Source organism: Procambarus clarkii, chromosome 4, assembly GCF_040958095.1.
Source record: "Procambarus clarkii isolate CNS0578487 chromosome 4, FALCON_Pclarkii_2.0, whole genome shotgun sequence".
In the NCBI taxonomy this organism is placed as follows: domain Eukaryota; kingdom Metazoa; phylum Arthropoda; class Malacostraca; order Decapoda; family Cambaridae; genus Procambarus; species Procambarus clarkii.
Genome location: NC_091153.1, coordinates 19,755,447 through 19,775,446, shown reverse-complemented (window position 1 = coordinate 19,775,446; position 20,000 = coordinate 19,755,447). Strand labels below are relative to the sequence as shown.

The following is a 20,000-nucleotide window of genomic DNA, read 5'->3' as shown; positions in this document are numbered from 1 at the left end:
TTGACTGAGTTTACTAAGTGAAGTGCTGTGTGGTGGACTTTAGAGAGGGTGAGAGAGAGAGAGAGAGAGACAGAGAGAGAGACAGAGAGAGACCGACAGAGAGACAGAGATAGACAGAGAGAGAGAGAGACAGAGACAGACATACAGAGACAGACCGACAGAGAGACAGAGATAGACAGAGAGAGAGACAGAGACAGAGACAGACATACAGAGCCAGACCGACAGAGAGACAGAGATAGACAGAGACAGATAGATAGAGAGAGTCGCGGACCCTGGCGAAACGCATTGGTAATGGGTGCCCCACCACTTCCAGGGGTGTCTGAGGAGAAATACCCGAGCTACTTGGAAAGTCATTCAGTCGGGCTCTAACCTGCGACCTGTACGCTTACCCCTCCACGGACATTGAAAAACGCTTAAGGTAATGGTACACACTCCTCCTGCAGGAGTCTTCGCCCCCATCCTCGCACACTTAGCACTTCCTGTAGGGAGAGATAAATGGTTTGTCTAACCGCATAATGGCCTACTGCAAACTCACAACGAGAGTGGCTTCACTCTTTCATGACCCGAACACACAGAAAAAAGCCAGGTGCACTCCCGTGACTTTTCCATGCATTTCTTACAACACCACTTAAGGGCTTCCTGTAGGGTAGTTAATGGGTTTGTCTAACCGCATAATGGCCCAGAGCACTCTCTCCCCGACGAGGGGAAGCTCCATCCAGCCCCCACCCAAAACAACATAACAGGCTGTGTTGCCTTCTCCTCGCATCTACACACTATCTCACGATCAACAAAATTATTATCCGCACACAGGATTAAGGCTACGCAAACACACATACATATTCTTTTACTCCTTCCTCTCTCTTCCTTCTATTTTCTTACTCTATCACTTACTCTCACACTACTCACATCTTCCCCCTATCCCCCGAGGACTAGACCCGCGCGGAGGGGCCGCACCTGCTCACCCGCCACTCAAGACCGACACGCGCCAAACTTCCGGGAAATTCCCCTCCCAAACCCCTGTGACTAGACACCCGCGCTGCGACGACGACCGCGCGCACCACCTGGCACTCATCAACATAACTTACTCTCTTTCATGACCACATACCCAAACACAACACGCTCACACGCGTCCGAAACGTGTCAAACTTCCGGGAAAATCCCCTAAAACCCGCGAGGACTGCACCCCTGCGCGACACCTGCCAGGTGGCACTCACCTGACTGCCACCTGGCAGCTGGCGCACGCGGTCGAAGTCCTCAACCACACTACTCATGTGCCATATGTGTGACGAGTGCATGTGCCATATGTGTGACGAGTGTATCGAAACAGGGAGTGAGCTAGGGAACAGTGATCACAAAGAAATCATATTTAGCATAGAATGGAATAGACCAGTAGGAGAAAATTCTGTTAAAGTGCCAGATTTTCGAAAAGCTGATTTTAATAGCCGAAGAAATTTTTTGGGTCAAATTGATTGGAAAGTCTTGGGTATGGGGTGGGTGCCGGTCTTGGAGCGAGACATGAACCCAGCGATAGGTGACGTAAATGGGGATTTCGATGTGGATTCAATATATAACTTATTTAAGAATATTCTAAATAAAGCACAGGAACGTAGTATACCATACAAATTGAATAGCTCGAATACCAATGACCCAAAGTGGATAACAAAGAATTTGAAGAACCTTATAGGTAAAAAGAGAGCTTGGTACAAAAGGATTAAAAATGGGGAGGTCACTTTAGAACAGGAATTCGTACAACTGGTTAGAAATGTTAAAAAAGAGATAAGGAAAGCAAAAAGAAACTATGAAGTTCGCATAGCAGGGCAAGCAAAGACAAATCCTAAAGGGTTTTTTCAGTTATATCGAACTAAGACTAGGGAAAGGATAGGTCCATTAAAAACTGAGACAGGTCAAATAACAGATAGTGATGAAGAGATGAGTAGTATTTTTAATAAATATTTTGTATCTGTATTTACTAAAGAGGAACTTAACAATATGCCTTCAGCCGAACAAGTCTATGTGGGTGGGGACGAGGACAGGTTGACGAGTTTAACAGTGACCAGGGAGGATGTTCTTAAACAAATAGTAAAACTCTAACCAAACAAATCCCCAGGGCCGGATGAAGTGTTTGCCAAGGTGCTTAAAGAATACAAAGAGGAGCTTTGTGATTTTGAGATTGCGAAGTCGAATTGCGAAAGCGATCTGGGAGTTATGATTAGTAATAATTTAAAACAAAAGGATCAAAGCATGAATGTTCGTAATAAGGCAAATCGGACACTTGGATTTATTAATCGCAGCGTTAGTAACAAGACACCTGGTGTGGTTCTCAAACTATATCTTGCTCTAGTTAGGCCCCATTTAGATTATGCAGTTCAGTTTTGGTCGCCATATTATAGAATGGATATAAATTCACTTGAACGTGCCCAGCGTAGGATGACTAAGTTAATTCCCCAAATTAGAAATCTTTCATATGAAGAAAGATTAACAAAGCTTAAGTTGCATTCACTGGAAAGGCGAAGAGTTAGGGGTGACATGATAGAGGTTTACAAGTGGGTGAATGGACATAACAAAGGGGGATATTAATGGGGTATTAAAAGTATCAACACAAGACAGAACACGAAACAATGGGTATAAATTGGATAAGTTTAGATTTAGGAAAGACTTGGGTAAATACTGGTTCAGTAACAGGGTTGTTGATTTGTGGAACCAATTGCCGCGTAACATTGTGGAGGTGGGGTCCCTGTGGGGACCCAAACTGGAATGCATAATCTAAATGGGGCCTAATCAGAGCAAGATATAGCTTAAGAACCACACCAGGTGTCCTGTTACTAACGCTTCGATTAATAAATCCCAGTGTCCTATTCGCCTTATTACGAACATTCATGCATTGATCCTTTTGTTTTAAATTCTTACTAATCATAACTCCCAGATCCCTTTCGCAATCCGACTTCGCAATCTCAACACTATCTAGTTCGTATTTTGTAACTCTATCATCATTACGTAGCCTCAAAACTTTACATTTATCAGCATTAAACTGCATTTGCCAATCCTTTGACCATTTCAAAACCCTATCTAGATCAACTTGAAGTGATAGTGAGTCCTCCTCCGAATTAATTCCCCTACCGATTTTCGTATCATTGGCAAATTTGCAAATGTTGCTACTCAAACCTGAATCTAAATCGTTATATATATTATAAACAACAGAGGTCCCAGGACAGAGCCCTGAGGTACTCCACTAACAACATTATCCCACTCTGACTTAACCCCATTTATACTAACTCTCTGTTTCCTTTGGAATATCCATGCCTTAATCCAACTTCATATAGCACCCCAAATACCACGAGCTTCTATTTTTTTAATTAGTCTTTCATGTGGCACTGTATCAAAAGCTTTGCTAAAGTCAAGGTACACAACATCACAATCCTAACCACTATCAACTGCCTCAACTATGCTGGAATAAAAAGTTAGCAAAATTTTTAAACATGAACGGCCATATGTAAAACCCTGTTGTGACTCATTTATTAATTTATGTTTTTCAAGATGAAGACGAATTTTATTTGCTATTATAGATTCGAGTAACTTTCCCACAATAGACGTTAGGCTAATTGGCCGATAGTTTGACGCAAGTGATCTATCTCCTTTCTTAAAAATTGGTACCACATTAGCTACCTTCCATAACTCTGGCACTCTGCCTGCCTCTATTGATTTATTAAATATGGTAGACAGTGGCTCGGAAAGCTCCTCTTTGCATTCTTTAAGCACCCTGGCAAACACTTCATCCGGCCCTGGGGATTTGTTTGGTTTTAGTTTTTCTAATTGTTTAATTACATCCTCCCTGGTAACTGCTAAACTAGTCAACCTGTCCTCATCCCCACCCACATAGACTTGTTCGGCTGAAGGCATATTGTTAAGTTCTTCTTTAGTAAATACAGATATAAAATACTTGCTAAAAATACTACTCATCTCCTTGTCATTATCCGTTATTTGACCTGTCTCAGATTTTAATGGACCTATCCTTTCCCTTGTCTTAGTTCGATATAACTGAAAAAAAACTTTAGGATTTGACTTTGCTTGTTCTGCTATGCGAACTTCATAGTTTCTTTTTGCTTTCCTAATCTCTTTTTTTAACATTTCTAACCAGTTGTATGAATTCCTGTTCTAAACTGACCTCCCCATTCTTAATCCTTTTGTACCAAGCTCTCTTTTTACCTATAAGGTTCTTTAAATTATTTGTTATCCACTTTGGGTCATTAGTATTCGACCTATTCAATTTGTATGGTATACTACGTTCCTGTGCTTTGTTTAGAATATTCTTAAATAAGTTATATATTAAATCCACAGCGAAATCCTTTTTTACGTCACCTATCGCTGAGTTCATGTCTCGCTCTAAGACCGGCCCACACCCCATACCCAAGAGTTTCCAATCTATTTGATCCAAAAAATTTCTTAGGCTATTAAAATCAGCTTTTCGAAAATCTGGCACTTTAACAGAATTTTCTCCTACAGGTCTATTCCATTCTATGCTAAATCTGAAAGATTAACAAAGCTTAAGTTGCATTCACTGGAAAGCGAAGAGTTAGGGGTGACATGATAGAGGTTTACAAGTGGATGAATGGACATAACAGGGGGATATTAATAGGGTATTAAAAATATCAACACAAGACATAACACGAAACAATGGGTATAAATTGGATAAGTTTAGATTTAGGAAAGACTTGGGTAAATACTGGTTCAGTAACAGGGTTGTTGATTTGTGGAACCAATTGCCGCGTAACGTGGAGGTGGGGTCCCTCGATTGTTTCAAGCGCGGGTTGGATAAGTATATGAGTGGGATTGGGTGGTTATAGATAGGAGCTGCCTCGTTTGGGCCAATAGGCCTTCTGCAGTTACCTTTGTTCTTATGTTCCTAATTAATTATCTCACTATCTCTTCAAGTTGATCTAAATAGGGTTTTGAAATGGTCAAAGGATTGGCAGATGCAGTTTAATGCTGATAAATGTAAAGTTCTGAGGCTAGGTAATGATGATAGAGTTACAAGATACGACCTAGATGGTGTTGAGATTGCGAAGTCGGATTGCGAAAGGGATCTGGGAGTTATGATTAGTAAGAATTTAAAACAAAAGGATCAATGCATGAATGTTCGTAATAAGGCAAATAGGACACTGGGGTTTATTAATCGAAGCGTTAGTAACAAGACACCTAATGCAGTCAGGTGCAGTCACAGTGACAGGTTGTGTTAGCTGGAGCTCCGATTCTAATAACATTATTATTGCAATAATGGAAGGATTAGTAAAAGATTTGGTGAGTCTGGTTGGAGCTCTGAGAGCAGAGATGGATTCCCTGCGGGAGGAGGTACGACGGCTAAGACTTCGGGAGGAAACGAAGGAGGAGGCCAGTGTTGACGGGACCTCATTAAGAAGGACATAAGAACATAAGAACAAAGGTAACTGCAGAAGGCCTATTGGCCCATACGAGGCAGCTCCTATTCTATAACCACCCAATCCCACTCATATACTTGTCCAACCCGTGCTTGAAACAATCGAGGGACCCCACCTCCACAATGTTACGAGGCAATTGGTTCCACAAATCAACAACCCTGTTACTGAACCAGTATTTACCCAAGTCTTTCCTAAATCTAAACTTATCCAATTTATATCCATTGTTTCGTGTTCTGTCCTGTGTTGATACTTTTAATACCCTATTAATATTCCCCCGGTTATGTCCATTCATCCACTTGTAAACCTCTATCATGTCACCCCTAACTCTTCGCCTTTCCAGTGAATGCAACTTAAGCTTTGTTAATCTTTCTTCATATGAAAGATTTCTAATTTGGGGAATTAACTTAGTCAAATTAACTTAGGACTGACGAGACCAGTATTAAGAAGACCTCGTCTTGGCAAGTTGTGAAAGACAGGGGTCTTAAGAAGACCTTCGCAAAACCGACAACTAATAGCCTACACCTAAGGACTTTTAACGCATTTGACATATTAGAGGACGAGTGCTGTGTTGAACCTGTTGTTCAACGAGGTGGCAAAGACAAAGTAACGAGGAGCATTGAAGCGCAGGTGCCTCAAACTGCTCGAAAGGAAAAGGGAGAATCGAAGCGAATTTTGGTTGTGGGAGATTCCCAGGTGAGGTATTTAGACAGAACGTTTTGTGCCAGAGATAGGGGAAACAGATTAAGGGTTTGCTATCCGGGAGCTGGAATTGGTGATATTGTTGGAAACATGAATGATATTATGACAGGAAATGGAAACAAACCCATTATTTGTATTAGTGCAGGGGGTAATGATGTTGGACGAGTTAGGAGTGAGGAACTAATACAGAGATTTAGGACAGCCATTGAATTAGTTAGGAGCAAGGGAGGAATCCCGATCATATGTGGCATTCTTCCAAGAAAGGGAGTAGGAAATGAATGGATATCGAGGGCACTTGGTGTCAATTGCCGGCTGGAAAGATATTGCAAATCAAATGCAATATCTTTCATAGACAACTGGGAACGCTTCTATGGAAGAAATGGAATGTATGCTCGTGATGGGGTGCATCTATCGAGAGCTGGGGTTGTTGCTGTTGCGAACTCGTTGGAAGAAGTGGTTCGAGGTGTTTGTTTGGGTTTAAACTGTTAGCTGATAGAGGTATGGGAATTGATTTGGAAGAAGGAGATAATAAAAGTACGTGTTTGTGGGAGAAAGGAATTGGCAAAATGATCAGGGAAAGAGAAGGGCCTCAAAATAACAATTCACTTAGGGTATATTACACTAAGAGTAGAAGTCTAAGAAATAAAATTAACGAATTAAATGCTCTTGTCTGCACAGAAAAAATAGATATTATTGCACTTACCGAAACGTGAATGAATGTAAAAAATAGAGAACTATTAGCTGAATATCAAATAAATGGATTTAAACTATTTCACACAGATATATTAGACGAGGAGGGGGAGTAGCCAAATATGTTAGGGACAATTTGAAATGTAAGAACATAAGAACAAAGGCAACTGCAGAAGGCCTATTGGCCCATACGAGGCAGCTCCTATTTATAACCGCCCAATCTCACTCATATACATGTCCAACCCATGCTTGAAACAATCGAGGGACCCCACCTCCACAATGTTACGCGGCAATTAAGAACATAAGAACAAAGGTAACTATTGGCCCATACGAGGCAGCTCCTATTCTATAACCACCCAATCCCACTCATATACTTGTCCAACCCGCGCTTGAAACAATCGAGGGACCCCACCTCCACCACGTTACGCGGCAATTGGTTCCACAAATCAACAACCCTGTTACTGAACCAGTATTTACCCAAGTCTTTCCTAAATCTAAACTTATCCAATTTATACCCATTGTTTCGTGTTCTGTCTTGTGTTGATATTTTTAATACCCTATTAATATCCCCCCTGTTATGTCCATTCATCCACTGGTAAACCTCTATCATGTCACCCCTAACTCTTCGCCTTTCCAATGAATGCAGCTTAAGCTTTGTTAATCTTTCTTCATATGAAAGATTTCTAATTTGGGGAATTAACTTAGTCATCCTACGTTGGACACGTTCAAGTGAATTTATATCCATTCTATAATACGGCGACCAAAACTGAACTGCATAATCTAAATGGGGCCTAACCAGAGCAAGATATAGCTTAAGAACCACACCAGGTGTCTTGTTACTAACGCTTCGATTAATAAATCCCAGTGTCCTATTTGCCTTATTTTGAACATTCATGCATTGATCCTTTTGTTTTAAATTCTTACTAAACATAACTCCCAGATCCCTTTCGCAATCTCAACACCATCTAGCTCGTATCTTGTAACTCTATCATCATTACCTAGCCTCAGAACTTTACATTTATCAGCATTAAACTGCATTTGCCAATCATTTGACCATTTCAAAACCCTATCTAGATCAACTTGAAGTGATAGTGAGTCCTCCTCCGAATTAATTTCCCTACCGATTTTCGTATCATCGGCAAATTTGCAAATGTTGCTACTCAAATCTGAATCTAAATCATTTATATATATTATAAACAACAGAGGTCCCAGGACAGAGCCTTGAGGCACTCCACATACAACATTTTCCCACTCTGACTTGATTCCATTTATACTAACTCTCTGTTTCCTTTGGTATAGCCATGCCCTAATCCAGCTTAATATAGCACCCCCAATACCATGAGACTCTATCTTTTTAATCAGTCTTTCATGTGGCACTGTATCAAAAGCTTTGCTAAAGTCAAGGTATACAACATCGCAATCCTTACCACTATCAACTGCCTCAACTATGCTAGAATAAAAAGATAACAAATTTGTTAAACATGAACGGCCATTTATAAAACCATGTTGCGACTCAATTATTAATTTATGTTTTTCAAGATGAAGACGAATTTTATTTGCTATTATAGATTCGAGTAACTTTCCCACAATAGACGTTAGGCTAATTGGTCGATAGTTAGACGCAAGTGATCTATCTCCTTTCTTAAAAACTGGTATCACATTAGCAACTTTCCAAAACTCTGGCACTCTGCCTGACTCTATTGATTTATTAAATATGGTTGACAGTGGGTCACAAAGCTCCTCTTTGCATTCTTTAAGCACCCTGGCAAACACTTCATCCGGCCCTGGGGATTTGTTTGGTTTGAGTTTTACTATTTGTTTAAGAACATCCTGGTAACTGCTAAACTCGTCAACCTGTCCTCGTCCCCACCCACATAGACTTGTTCGGCTGTAGGCATATTGTTAAGTTCCTCTTTAGTAAATACAGATACAAAATATTTATTAAAAATACTACTCATCTCTTCATCACTATCTGTTATTTGACCTGTCTCAGTTTTTAATGGACCTATCCTTTCCCTAGTCTTAGTACGATATAACTGAAAAAACCCTTTAGGATTTGTCTTTGCTTGCCCTGCTATGCGAACTTCATAGTATCTTTTTGCTTTCCTTATCTCTTTTTTAACATTTCTAACCAGTTGTACGAATTCCTGTTCTAAAGTGACCTCCCCATTTTTAATCCTTTTGTACCAAGCTCTCTTTTTACCTATATGGTTCTTCAAATTCTTTGTTATCCACTTTGGGTCATTAGTATTCGATCTATTCAATTTGTATGGTATACTACGTTCCTGTGCGTTGTTTAGAATATTCTTAAATAAGTTATATATTGAATCCACATCGAAATCCCCATTTAAGTCACCTATCGCTGGGTTCATGTCTCGCTCCAAGACAGGCCCACACCCCATACCCAAGACTTTCCAATCAATTTGACCCAAAAAATTTCTTAGGCTAGTAAAATCAGCTTTTCGAAAATCTGGCACTTTAACAGAATTTTCTCCTACTGGTCTATTCCATTCTATGCTAAATCTGATTTCTTTGTGATCACTGCTCCCTATCTCCCTAAGCAACTAATGTTTGCTTAGGTACTTCCTTTACTTTCTGAGGGGCCTGCGCTTCCTTTCTCTTCGTTGCTTTCCCTTTTGCGCGATCCGCAGTCTCACCACAGCACTCGTCCTCCAAAACGTCAAATGAATTAGAAGTTGCTATGGCGTTTGAAGGCGGCTTTATCAAAGTCTTCTTAAGGCCCCTGTCTTTCACAACTCTCCAAGACGAGGTCCCTTTACTACTGGTCTCCTCCTTCGTTACTTCTCGTTGTTCTTTCAGCTGACGCACCTCCTCCCGCAGAGAGTCCAACTCTGTCCTCAGGGCTCCCACTAGAGTCACCAGGTCCTTAACTACAACTTCCATATTGCTATGATAATATAACAACACTCAGGAGCTCCGGTTAACACAACCTCTCACTGTGACTTCACCTGACTGACTGAAACTTGATAGAGTTACAAGATACGAACTAGATGGTGTTGAGATTGCAAAGTCGGATTGCGAAAGGGATCTGGGAGTTATGATTAGTAAGAATTTAAAACAAAAGGATCAATGCATGAATGTTCGTAATAAGGCAAATCGGACACTTGGATTTATTAATCGCAGCGTTAGTAACAAGACACCTCGTGTGGTTCTCAAGCTATATCTTGCTCTAGTTAGGCCCCATTTAGATTATGCAGTTCAGTTTTGGTCGCCATATTATAGAATGGATATAAATTCACTTGAACGTGTCCAGCGTAGGATGACTAAGTTAATTCCCCAAATTAGAAATCTTTCATATGAAGAAAGATTAACAAAGCTTAAGTTGCATTCACTGGAAAGGCGAAGAGTTAGGGGTGACATGATAGAGGTTTACAAGTGGATGAATGGACATAACAGGGGGAATATTAATAGGGTATTAAAAATATCAACACAAGACAGAACACGAAACAATGGGTATAAATTGGATAAGTTTAGATTTAGGAAAGACTTGGGTAAATACTGGTTCAGTAACAGGGTTGTTGATTTGTGGAACCAATTGCCACGTAACATGGTGGATGTGGGGTCCCTCGATTGTTTCAAGCGCGGGTTGGACATGTATATGAGTGGGATTGGGTGGTTATAGATAGGAGCTGCCTCGTATGGGCCAATAGGCCTTCTGCAGTTACCTTTGTTCTTATGTTCATAGCGTTTCAGGCAGGTCCATAATCTAACATATCTGGTAAGATGATAAGGTACAGTGTAGCAAAGATTAATATCAGCAAATAACTACAATATGAATTGACAAAGGTGATTACACGTGTGTGGAGTAAGGAGTCTGGGTGGGTGTGTGTGTGGAAGAGGGAGGAGGGGAAGGTGTGTGTGGTGGAGGGAGTCAGGAAGGGTGTGTGTGGAGGAAAACGGAAGAATGGATGTGTGAAGTTACCGACCTTCTGTAATTGTCATATCAGGTTCTTCCTCTACCGTAACTGTCATGGCAGGATCTTCCTCTACTGTAACTGTCATGGTTAGGATCTTCCCCTTCTGTAACTGTCATGGCAGGTTCTTCCCCTACCGTAACTGTCATGGCAGGATCTTCCCCTACCGTAACTGTCATGGCAGGATCTTCCCTTACTGTAACTGTCATGGCAGGATCTTCTGTAACTGTCATGGCAGGATCTTCCCCTACTGTAACTGTCATGGCAGGTTCTTCCCCTACCGTAACTGTCATGGCAGGATCTTCCTCTACTGTAACTGTCATGGTTAGGATCTTCCCCTTCTGTAACTGTCATGGCAGGTTCTTCCCCTACCGTAACTGTCATGGCAGGATCTTCCCCTACCGTAACTGTCATGGCAGGATCTTCCCTTACTGTAACTGTCATGGCAGGATCTTCTGTAACTGTCATGGCAGGATCTTCCCCTACTGTAACTGTCATGGCAGGTTCTTCCCCTACCGTAACTGTCATGGCAGGATCTTCCCCTACCGTAACTGTCATGGCAGGATCTTCCCCTACTGTAACTGTCATGGCAGGTTCTTTCCCTACTGTAACTGTCATGGCAGGTTCTTCCCCTACTGTAACTGTCATGGCAGGATCTTCCCCTTCTGTAACTGTCATGGCAGGATCTTCCCCTACTGTAACTGTCATGGCAGGATCTTCCCCTTCTGTAACTGTCATGGCAGGATCTTCCCCTTCTGTAACTGTCATGGCAGGATCTTCCCCTTCTGTAACTGGAGGACATATTTTTCATTGCTTTAAATGATGAGATCAGTGGATGTTTGGTTGTTAGCCAAATCGCTGCCGAGAAGAAGTTGGATTACTGAGAACCGGAAGAGTTGCTCTCGAATGAGATGACATTAAAAATTAAATAAAAAAAATATAATAATTAATGTGAAGTATAACACACTGCTCAGCGCCTCCCACCGGCAATCGTCACACACAAATGATAGAAAATGTATGTTTTTACTTGAGACTGAGACAGAGAGAAAGAAGCAGAGAGACAGATACAGACTGAAAGAGAAAGAAAGGCAGAGACAGATACACAGAGATAGATAAATGGATAGTTATGGATATTTAGAGTGTTGGATAGATGGATCCATCTATCTGAACAAAATAGATTGTTGGACAAATGGATAGATGCATGGAGAGACTGATGATCAGATGGGGGTTTAGCAGATAAGTAGACAAATAGATGGATGGCCAAATGGATTAATAGATGGATGGACAGAAGATAAGATGGATCGATAGTGTTACGGACACAATGGGTCGCAACCGGGTTCTTTGCTAGAGGAACCAAAGTTCTGGTATCCAACCCCAAGGTAGTAGTGGCTTTCAAGGAGTGAGCTTGGTAATGCAAGTAAAACACAATGGGGGAGTTGCATTGAATACGACACTTCATCAATTATTAATATATTCATGTATATTCACTTTCCCATCATCTTAAATATAATCATAAAGGAAGTATTACTACACTGATATATACACAAGTGTCACTCTCATAGGACACTAAGTGCTCCTCGATGCTCATGCGATGCAGTCTTGTCAACTTTCGTGTTTCCTCAACACACAGTACCGTCCTCAACCAGTACTGGGAAACACCAACGAGTCTACCCTAGCCACAGGACAGCCTATACACAGTCTCACTAGGTGCTCCTTTTGAACGCCCACAATCACTCTCCAGCCTGGTGCTGGCAGAGAACATCAGCTTCGCGCTGCTGGGCCTCTTCACGAATAAATACAAGGGTAGCGAACCCCTGGCAGGATCTTCTTGCAACTCGCTGGTTACACTCTCTTTCCGTTCGTATTTCTAATATTTCTCCTCGTGTTGTTCCTTCTTTGACCCCGTGGAGAGTCCCCCCCTTCCATAGTTTTGTACATCCTTGACCCGCATCACTAAAGCTTTTACCCCTCCTACCGTTCTAAAACGCCTTTTCCTTGAGCACTTTTCTTCTCACTCCCGCTCCGTTTCTGTCTTCATCGATGGGTCCAAGTCGGCGGACGGTGTTGGCTACTCTGTTGTTTTTCCTGATCGCACTTATATGTGTCGCTTACCTCCGGAGACTAGCATCTTTACAGCGGAGCTTTATGCTATTCTCTATGCTCTTCGTCTCCTGCTTTCTCGTTGTCAGTCTTCCTTTGTAGTTGTTGTTGACTCTCGTAGTGCCCTCATGACTCTCGGGTCCTTTAATCCGGTTCATCCAGTAGTTGTCGAGGTCCAGCATTGGCTATTTCTTGTTCACAGTAAATTTAAGTCAGTTGAGTTTTGTTGGGTTCCCAGCCATATTGGTGTGTCTTTAAATGAGCGTGCGGATGTTGCCGCCAAGGAAGCGGTCCGCTCTTGTCCCATCTCTCATAAAGGTATTTCATATTCCGATTTTTACCCAGCTATCCATTCCTCCATCCTTACCCGTTGGCAGGCTTCTTGGTCGTCTGTTACTGGTAACAAACTACGTACTCTTAAATGTTTTGTTTCCTTGTAACCGTCCTCCTACCACCGTAACCGGCGATGGGAAACGGCTCTGGTGAGATTGCGTATTAGCCATACTTGCTTAACCCATGGTCACTTGATGGAGCGCCGCCCTGCTCCTTACTGTCCTAATTGCATTGTCCCTCTTACGGTCGTGCATGTCCTTCTTGAATGTCATAACTTCCAGGACGAACATGTGTCTTGCTTTCCGACCGCCCCTCACGGTCACCTGTCCCTCAATAGAATTCTTGGTGACTCGGATACTTTTGATATCGTTCGCCTTATGCGTTTTTGTTCTCGTATTGGCAACTTTGGTGATATTTAGAACCCTCTGATTATTTCGTACATTTGATGGTGCTACATAGCCTTCCCGGTTTGGTGTCTTCTTTTGATAATTACTTACATACTTGTGGGGGTTTAGGGAGCAGACTCGCAGATGGCGTGGACGTCGCTGCTCCACGCTCCGTCGATGAAGTATGGTTCGTAACAGATAGATGTGATGGGATAGCTGAATATAGATAGATGTAAAGATGATAGAATGATAGATTGATGAATAGACAGATGGAGAGACAGATGAATTGATGGGCGGATAGAAAGATGAATGGAAATATGGATTGAACGGTAGGTAGATAGATATATAGATAGATGGAGAGATGTATGAATATATATATATATATATATATATATATATATATATATATATATATATATATATATATATATATATGTCGTACCTAGTAGCCAGAACGCACTTCTCAGCCTACTATGCAAGGCCCGATTTGCCTAGTAAGCCAAGTTTTCCTGAATTAATATATTTTCTCTAATTTTTTTCTAATGAAATGATAAAGCTAACCATTTCATTATGTTTGAGGTCATTTTTTTTATTGGAGTTAAAATTAACGTAGATATATGACCGAACCTAACCAACCCCACCTAACCTAACCTAACCTATCTTTATAGGTTAGGTTAGGTAGCCGAAAAAGTTAGGTTAGGTTAGGTAGTCGAAAAACAATTAATTCATGAAAACTTCATGAAATTAATTCATGAAGACTTATTAGGGAAATCGGGCCTTGCATAGTAGGCTGAGAAGTGCGTTCTGGCTACTAGGTACGACATATATATATATATATATATATATATATACGTGTCGTACGTATATATATATATATATATGCTGGCCGTTTTTCTGGTTTTCTGGCCAGCCTACTCATGAGAAACTCTCCAGACACGAAACAGAACGCTTTAAAAGAGACTAACGTCGTCTATGCCTTCAAATGCCCACTTGGGGACTGTAAGCTCCAAAAAACCCAGTATATAGGCAAGACAACAACATCTCTTTCTAGGCGTTTAACGATGCATAAACAACAGGGCTCCATTAAGGAACATATAATCTCTTCCCATAACCAAACCATCGCCAGAGAAATCCTAGTAAACAACACAGAAATCATCGATAGATACAGCGATAGCAGGCGGCTCGACGTTTGCGAGGCACTACACATCAAGAAGTCAACACCAGCAATCAACAGCCAATTATTGCACAACTATATTCTACCCACCTCAAGACTCCGCTCCAATATAGAAGCATCAAGAAATATGGACCAATAGGCTTTCTACAAACACTTCTATTCAATATCCATTGTTTCGTGTTCTGTCTTGTGTTGATACTTTTAATACCCTATTAATATCCTCTAATGCCACATCATCCTTCCCACCTTACTCAAATGTAATGCCACATCACCCTTCCCACCTCACTCAAATGTAGATATAAAATCAGGGAAACGCAAGTTCTAATCAGTTGTGTATTTGTGAAGTCTTTGAAAATGTAATAAGTTTTACGAAACGCGCCCGTGTCGCGTCAGACTAGAAATAAAAATGAATTTTGGAGAAGTGATTTTTGATTTACCTCCAACAGTGAAGCATAATGTACGAAAGATTGAGAAAATTCGTGTTAGAATTATTAATCTTACTTTTTCGGTCATATTTAATAAAATATGTCTACAGGAAAGATTGCTACCAAAATATACTAATATATATATATATATATATATATATATATATATATATATATATATATATATATATATAGAGTGTATTACACTTATTTGTATAATTTGCACGACGTTTCGAACGACGTTTATATATATATATATATATATATATATATATATATATATATATATATATATATAATATATATATATATATATATATATATATATTTATATATATATATATATATATATATATATATATATATATATATATATATATATATATATATATATATATATATATATATATATATATATATATATATATATAAACGCACGACGTTTATATATATATATATATATATATATATATATAGAGTGTATTACACTTATTTGTATAATTTGCACGACGTTTCGAACCTCCATGGTTCATTCTCAAGTGAACAGATCTTACAATACTAGTTGATTTATACCCGCATTAGGTCAGGTGATAATACAATGAAGGTGAAAAACATGGGGGGATACATAAGGGATAAACATAGGGGCTGCAGAAGGCTTATTGGCCCATACGAGGCATCTCCTATCTAAACACAAAGATTAATCCAGTGTAATTGGCCTGTTATGTTGGACATTGTCTTCTGTGTTGGCATCGATATGTTCTTGTCTTGTCCTTACTCTCATGGTGGGTAGAGTAAATAGTTCCGTGATTTGGGTGTTCATGGTAGGTCGCTCTATTCTTATGTGAATTGCCTCAAGAATTTGTAATCTTCTTGAATCTTGGCTTTTGTCTATTATGCAAGTATTCTTGTTCAACATTTCTCTTGTATAGAGTAATGTCATGGGCTTGTCTCATGTGATTCCTAGGGCACCAGATTGAAGATGGCATGTCAAACGCCTCGTCAGCTTGGTCGACGTTATACCTATGTACTTACATTGAAGGTTACATCCTTCGTGGGGGCAAGTGTACATGTATACAACGCTTGACTGCTGTAGAGGGTTCTCCGTCGGCTTCGGGCTGTTTTTGATAAGGAGTTCGGAAGTCTTCTTGGTTTTGTAGAATATTATCAGGTTTATGTTTTGGTTAGGAGTAGTGCTTTTTACTCCTTTACTTTACTCCTCTACACTACTCCTAACCAAAACATAAACCTGATAATATTATCAGCCTGTTATGTTGGAACATAAACTGTTTCCAACATAACAGGCCAATTACACTGGATTAATCTTTGTGTTTAGATAGGAGATGCCTCGTATGGGCCAATAAGCCTTCTGCAGCCCCTATGTTTATCCCTTATGTATCCCCCCATGTTTTCACCTTCATTGTATTATCACCTGACCTAATGCGGGTATAAAATCAACTAGTATTGTAAGATCTGTTCACTTGAGAATGAACCATGGAGATTCGAAACGTCGTGCAAATTATACAAATAAGTGTAATACACTCTATAGTAAATCACTTCTTTTCTTCACCTTAAAAGTACGAAAATGATGAAACATGTTTGAAAGTAAACCTGCTGCCAGTATACACCAATATATATATATATATATATATATATATATATATATATATATATATATATATATATATATATATATATATATATATATATATATATATATATATATATATATATATATATATATGACAGTGTCAGACCACGGAGGAAAATTGAAACAGGAAATTCCTTAAGTACTTTCGTATATTAATACTTCTGAAGATGTATTAGTATACGTAAGTACTTAAGGAAATTCCTGTTTCAATTTTCCTCTGTGGTCTGACACTGACACATTTTTTCACGTGATTAATCATTTTTATTTTCGTGATACACACACACACACACATATATACATCTATATATATATATATATATATATATATATATATATATATATATATATATATATATATATATATAAATATATATATATATATATGAAGGTGAAAAACATGGGGGGATACATAAGGGATAAACATAGGGGCTGCAGAAGGCTTATTGGCCTATCTAATAGGAGGCATCTCCTATCTAAACACAAAGATTAATCCAGTGTAATTGGCCTGTTATGTTGGACATTGTCTTCTGTGTTGGCATCGATATGTTCTTGTCTTGTCCTTACTCTCATGGTGGGTAGAGTAAATAGTTCCGTGATTTGGGTGTTCATGGTAGGTCGCTCTATTCTTATGTGAATTGCCTCAAGAACTTACTCTACCCACCATGAGAGTAAGGAGTTATATATATATATATATATATATATATATAACTGCAGAAGGCTATATAAGGAAAGAAAACTGCAGAGTTTTCAGTTGCATATGTCCTGGGGACCATTCAGGCTTGTTCGCATTTGTGTTCCTCACGTGTGCCCCAAAGAATGAGGTGATTTGGTAAAATGCTATGCCCAAGATAACTATCCGAGTGCCGGCGGTGGGGTGGTTCATATAGCCTCGGCTATCACCTCATTATGTCCGGTCGTGATGGTCAAGTGGATTAAGGCGTCTTGTACATACCAGTTGCGTTGCTTCTGGGAGTATGGGTTCGAGTCACTTCTGGGGGTGTGAGTTTTCAGTTGCATATGTCCTGGGGACCATTCAGGCTTGTTCGCATTTGTGTTCCTCACGTGTGCCCCAAAGAATGAGGTGATTTGGTAAAATGCTATGCCCAAGATAACTATCCGAGTGCCGGCGGTGGGGTGGTTCATATAGCCTCGGCTATCACCTCATTATGTCCGGTCGTGATGGTCAAGTGGATTAAGGCGTCTTGTACATACCAGTTGCGTTGCTTCTGGGTATGGGTTCGAGTCACTTCTGGGGTGTGAGTTTTTCAGTTGCATATGTCCTGGGGACCATTCAGGCTTGTTCGCATTTGTGTTCCTCACGTGTGCCCCAAAGAATGAGGTGATTTGGTAAAATGCTATGCCCAAGATAACTATCCGAGTGCCGGCGGTGGGGTGGTTCATATAGCCTCGGCTATCACCTCATTATGTCCGGTCGTGATGGTCAAGTGGATTAAGGCGTCTTGTACATACCAGTTGCGTTGCTTCTGGGAGTATGGGTTCGAGTCACTTCTGGGGTGTGAGTTTTCAGTTGCATATGTCCTGGGGACCATTCAGGCTTGTTCGCATTTGTGTTCCTCACGTGTGCCCCAAAGAATGAGGTGATTTGGTAAAATGCTATGCCCAAGATAACTATCCGAGTGCCGGCGGTGGGTGGTTCATATAGCCTCGGCTATCACCTCATTATGTCCGGTCGTGATGGTCAAGTGGATTAAGGCGTCTTGTACATACCAGTTGCGTTGCTTCTGGGAGTATGGGTTCGAGTCACTTCTGGGGTGTGAGTTTTCAGTTGCATATGTCCTGGGGACCATTCAGGCTTGTTCGCATTTGTGTTCCTCACGTGTGCCCCAAAGAATGAGGTGATTTGGTAAAATGCTATGCCCAAGATAACTATCCGAGTGCCGGCGGTGGGGTGGTTCATATAGCCTCGGCTATCACCTCATTATGTCCGGTCGTGATGGTCAAGTGGATTAAGGCGTCTTGTACATACCAGTTGCGTTGCTTCTGGGAGTATGGGTTCGAGTCACTTCTGGGGTGTGAGTTTTCAGTTGCATATGTCCTGGGGACCATTCAGGCTTGTTCGCATTTGTGTTCCTCACGTGTGCCCCAAAGAATGAGGTGATTTGGTAAAATGCTATGCCCAAGATAACTATCCGAGTGCCGGCGGTGGGGTGGTTCATATAGCCTCGGCTATCACCTCATTATGTCCGGTCGTGATGGTCAAGTGGATTAAGGCGTCTTGTACATACCAGTTGCGTTGCTTCTGGGAGTATGGGTTCGAGTCACTTCTGGGGTGTGAGTTTTCAGTTGCATATGTCCTGGGGACCATTCAGGCTTGTTCGCATATATATATATATATATATATATATATATATATATATATATATATATATATATATATATATATATATATATATATATATATATATATATATATATATATATATATATATATGCGAACAAGCCTGAATGGTCCCCCAGGACATATGCAACTGAAAACTCACACCCCAGAAGTGACTCGAACCCATACTCCCAGAAGCAACGCAACTGGTATGTACAAGACGCCTTAATCCACTTGACCATCACGACCGGACATAATGAGGTGATAGCCGAGGCTATATGAACCACCCCACCGCCGGCACTCGGATAGTTATCTTGGGCATAGCATTTTACCAAATCACCTCATTCTTTGGGGCACACGTGAGGAACACAAATGCGAACAAGCCTGAATGGTCCCCAGGACATATGCAACTGAAAACTCACACCCCAGAAGTGACTCGAACCCATACTCCCAGAAGCAACGCAACTGGTATGTACAAGACGCCTTAATCCACTTGACCATCACGACCGGACATAATGAGGTGATAGCCGAGGCTATATGAACCACCCCACCGCCGGCACTCGGATAGTTATCTTGGGCATAGCATTTTACCAAATCACCTCATTCTTTGGGGCACACGTGAGGAACACAAATGCGAACAAGCCTGAATGGTCCCCAGGACATATGCAACTGAAAACTCACACCCCAGAAGTGACTCGAACCCATACTCCCAGAAGCAACGCAACTGGTATGTACAAGACGCCTTAATCCACTTGACCATCACGACCGGACATAATGAGGTGATAGCCGAGGCTATATGAACCACCCCACCGCCGGCACTCGGATAGTTATCTTGGGCAT

At 40.7% G+C, this 20,000-nt stretch overlaps 2 protein-coding genes across 2 annotated transcripts in view; one reads left to right on the top strand and one right to left on the bottom strand.

The window, feature by feature from the left end:
• Positions 1–20,000, top strand: part of LOC123751063 (pyrethroid hydrolase Ces2a) — a 343,394-nt gene that overhangs the window by 48,393 nt on the left and 275,001 nt on the right. The window lies entirely within an intron of this gene.
• LOC138370744 (skin secretory protein xP2-like) lies at positions 10,786–11,524 on the bottom strand. Its single transcript, XM_069335344.1, has 2 exons — positions 11,189–11,524; positions 10,786–11,103 (listed from the first exon to the last, which is right to left on the bottom strand). Exons 1-2 carry the CDS (start codon positions 11,522–11,524, stop codon positions 10,786–10,788), a joined length of 654 nt encoding a protein of 217 aa, XP_069191445.1.

Excerpts from the sequence above, each read along its gene's own strand:
- LOC138370744 (XM_069335344.1), bottom strand. The coding sequence starts at position 11,524 with ATGACAGTTACAGAAGGGGAAGATCCTGCCATGACAGTTACAGAAGGG. Across the intron at positions 11,104-11,188 it reads ATCCTGCCATGACAGTTACA|TTACAGAAGGGGAAGATCCT; the intron begins GTAAGGGAAGAT and ends CTGCCATGACAG.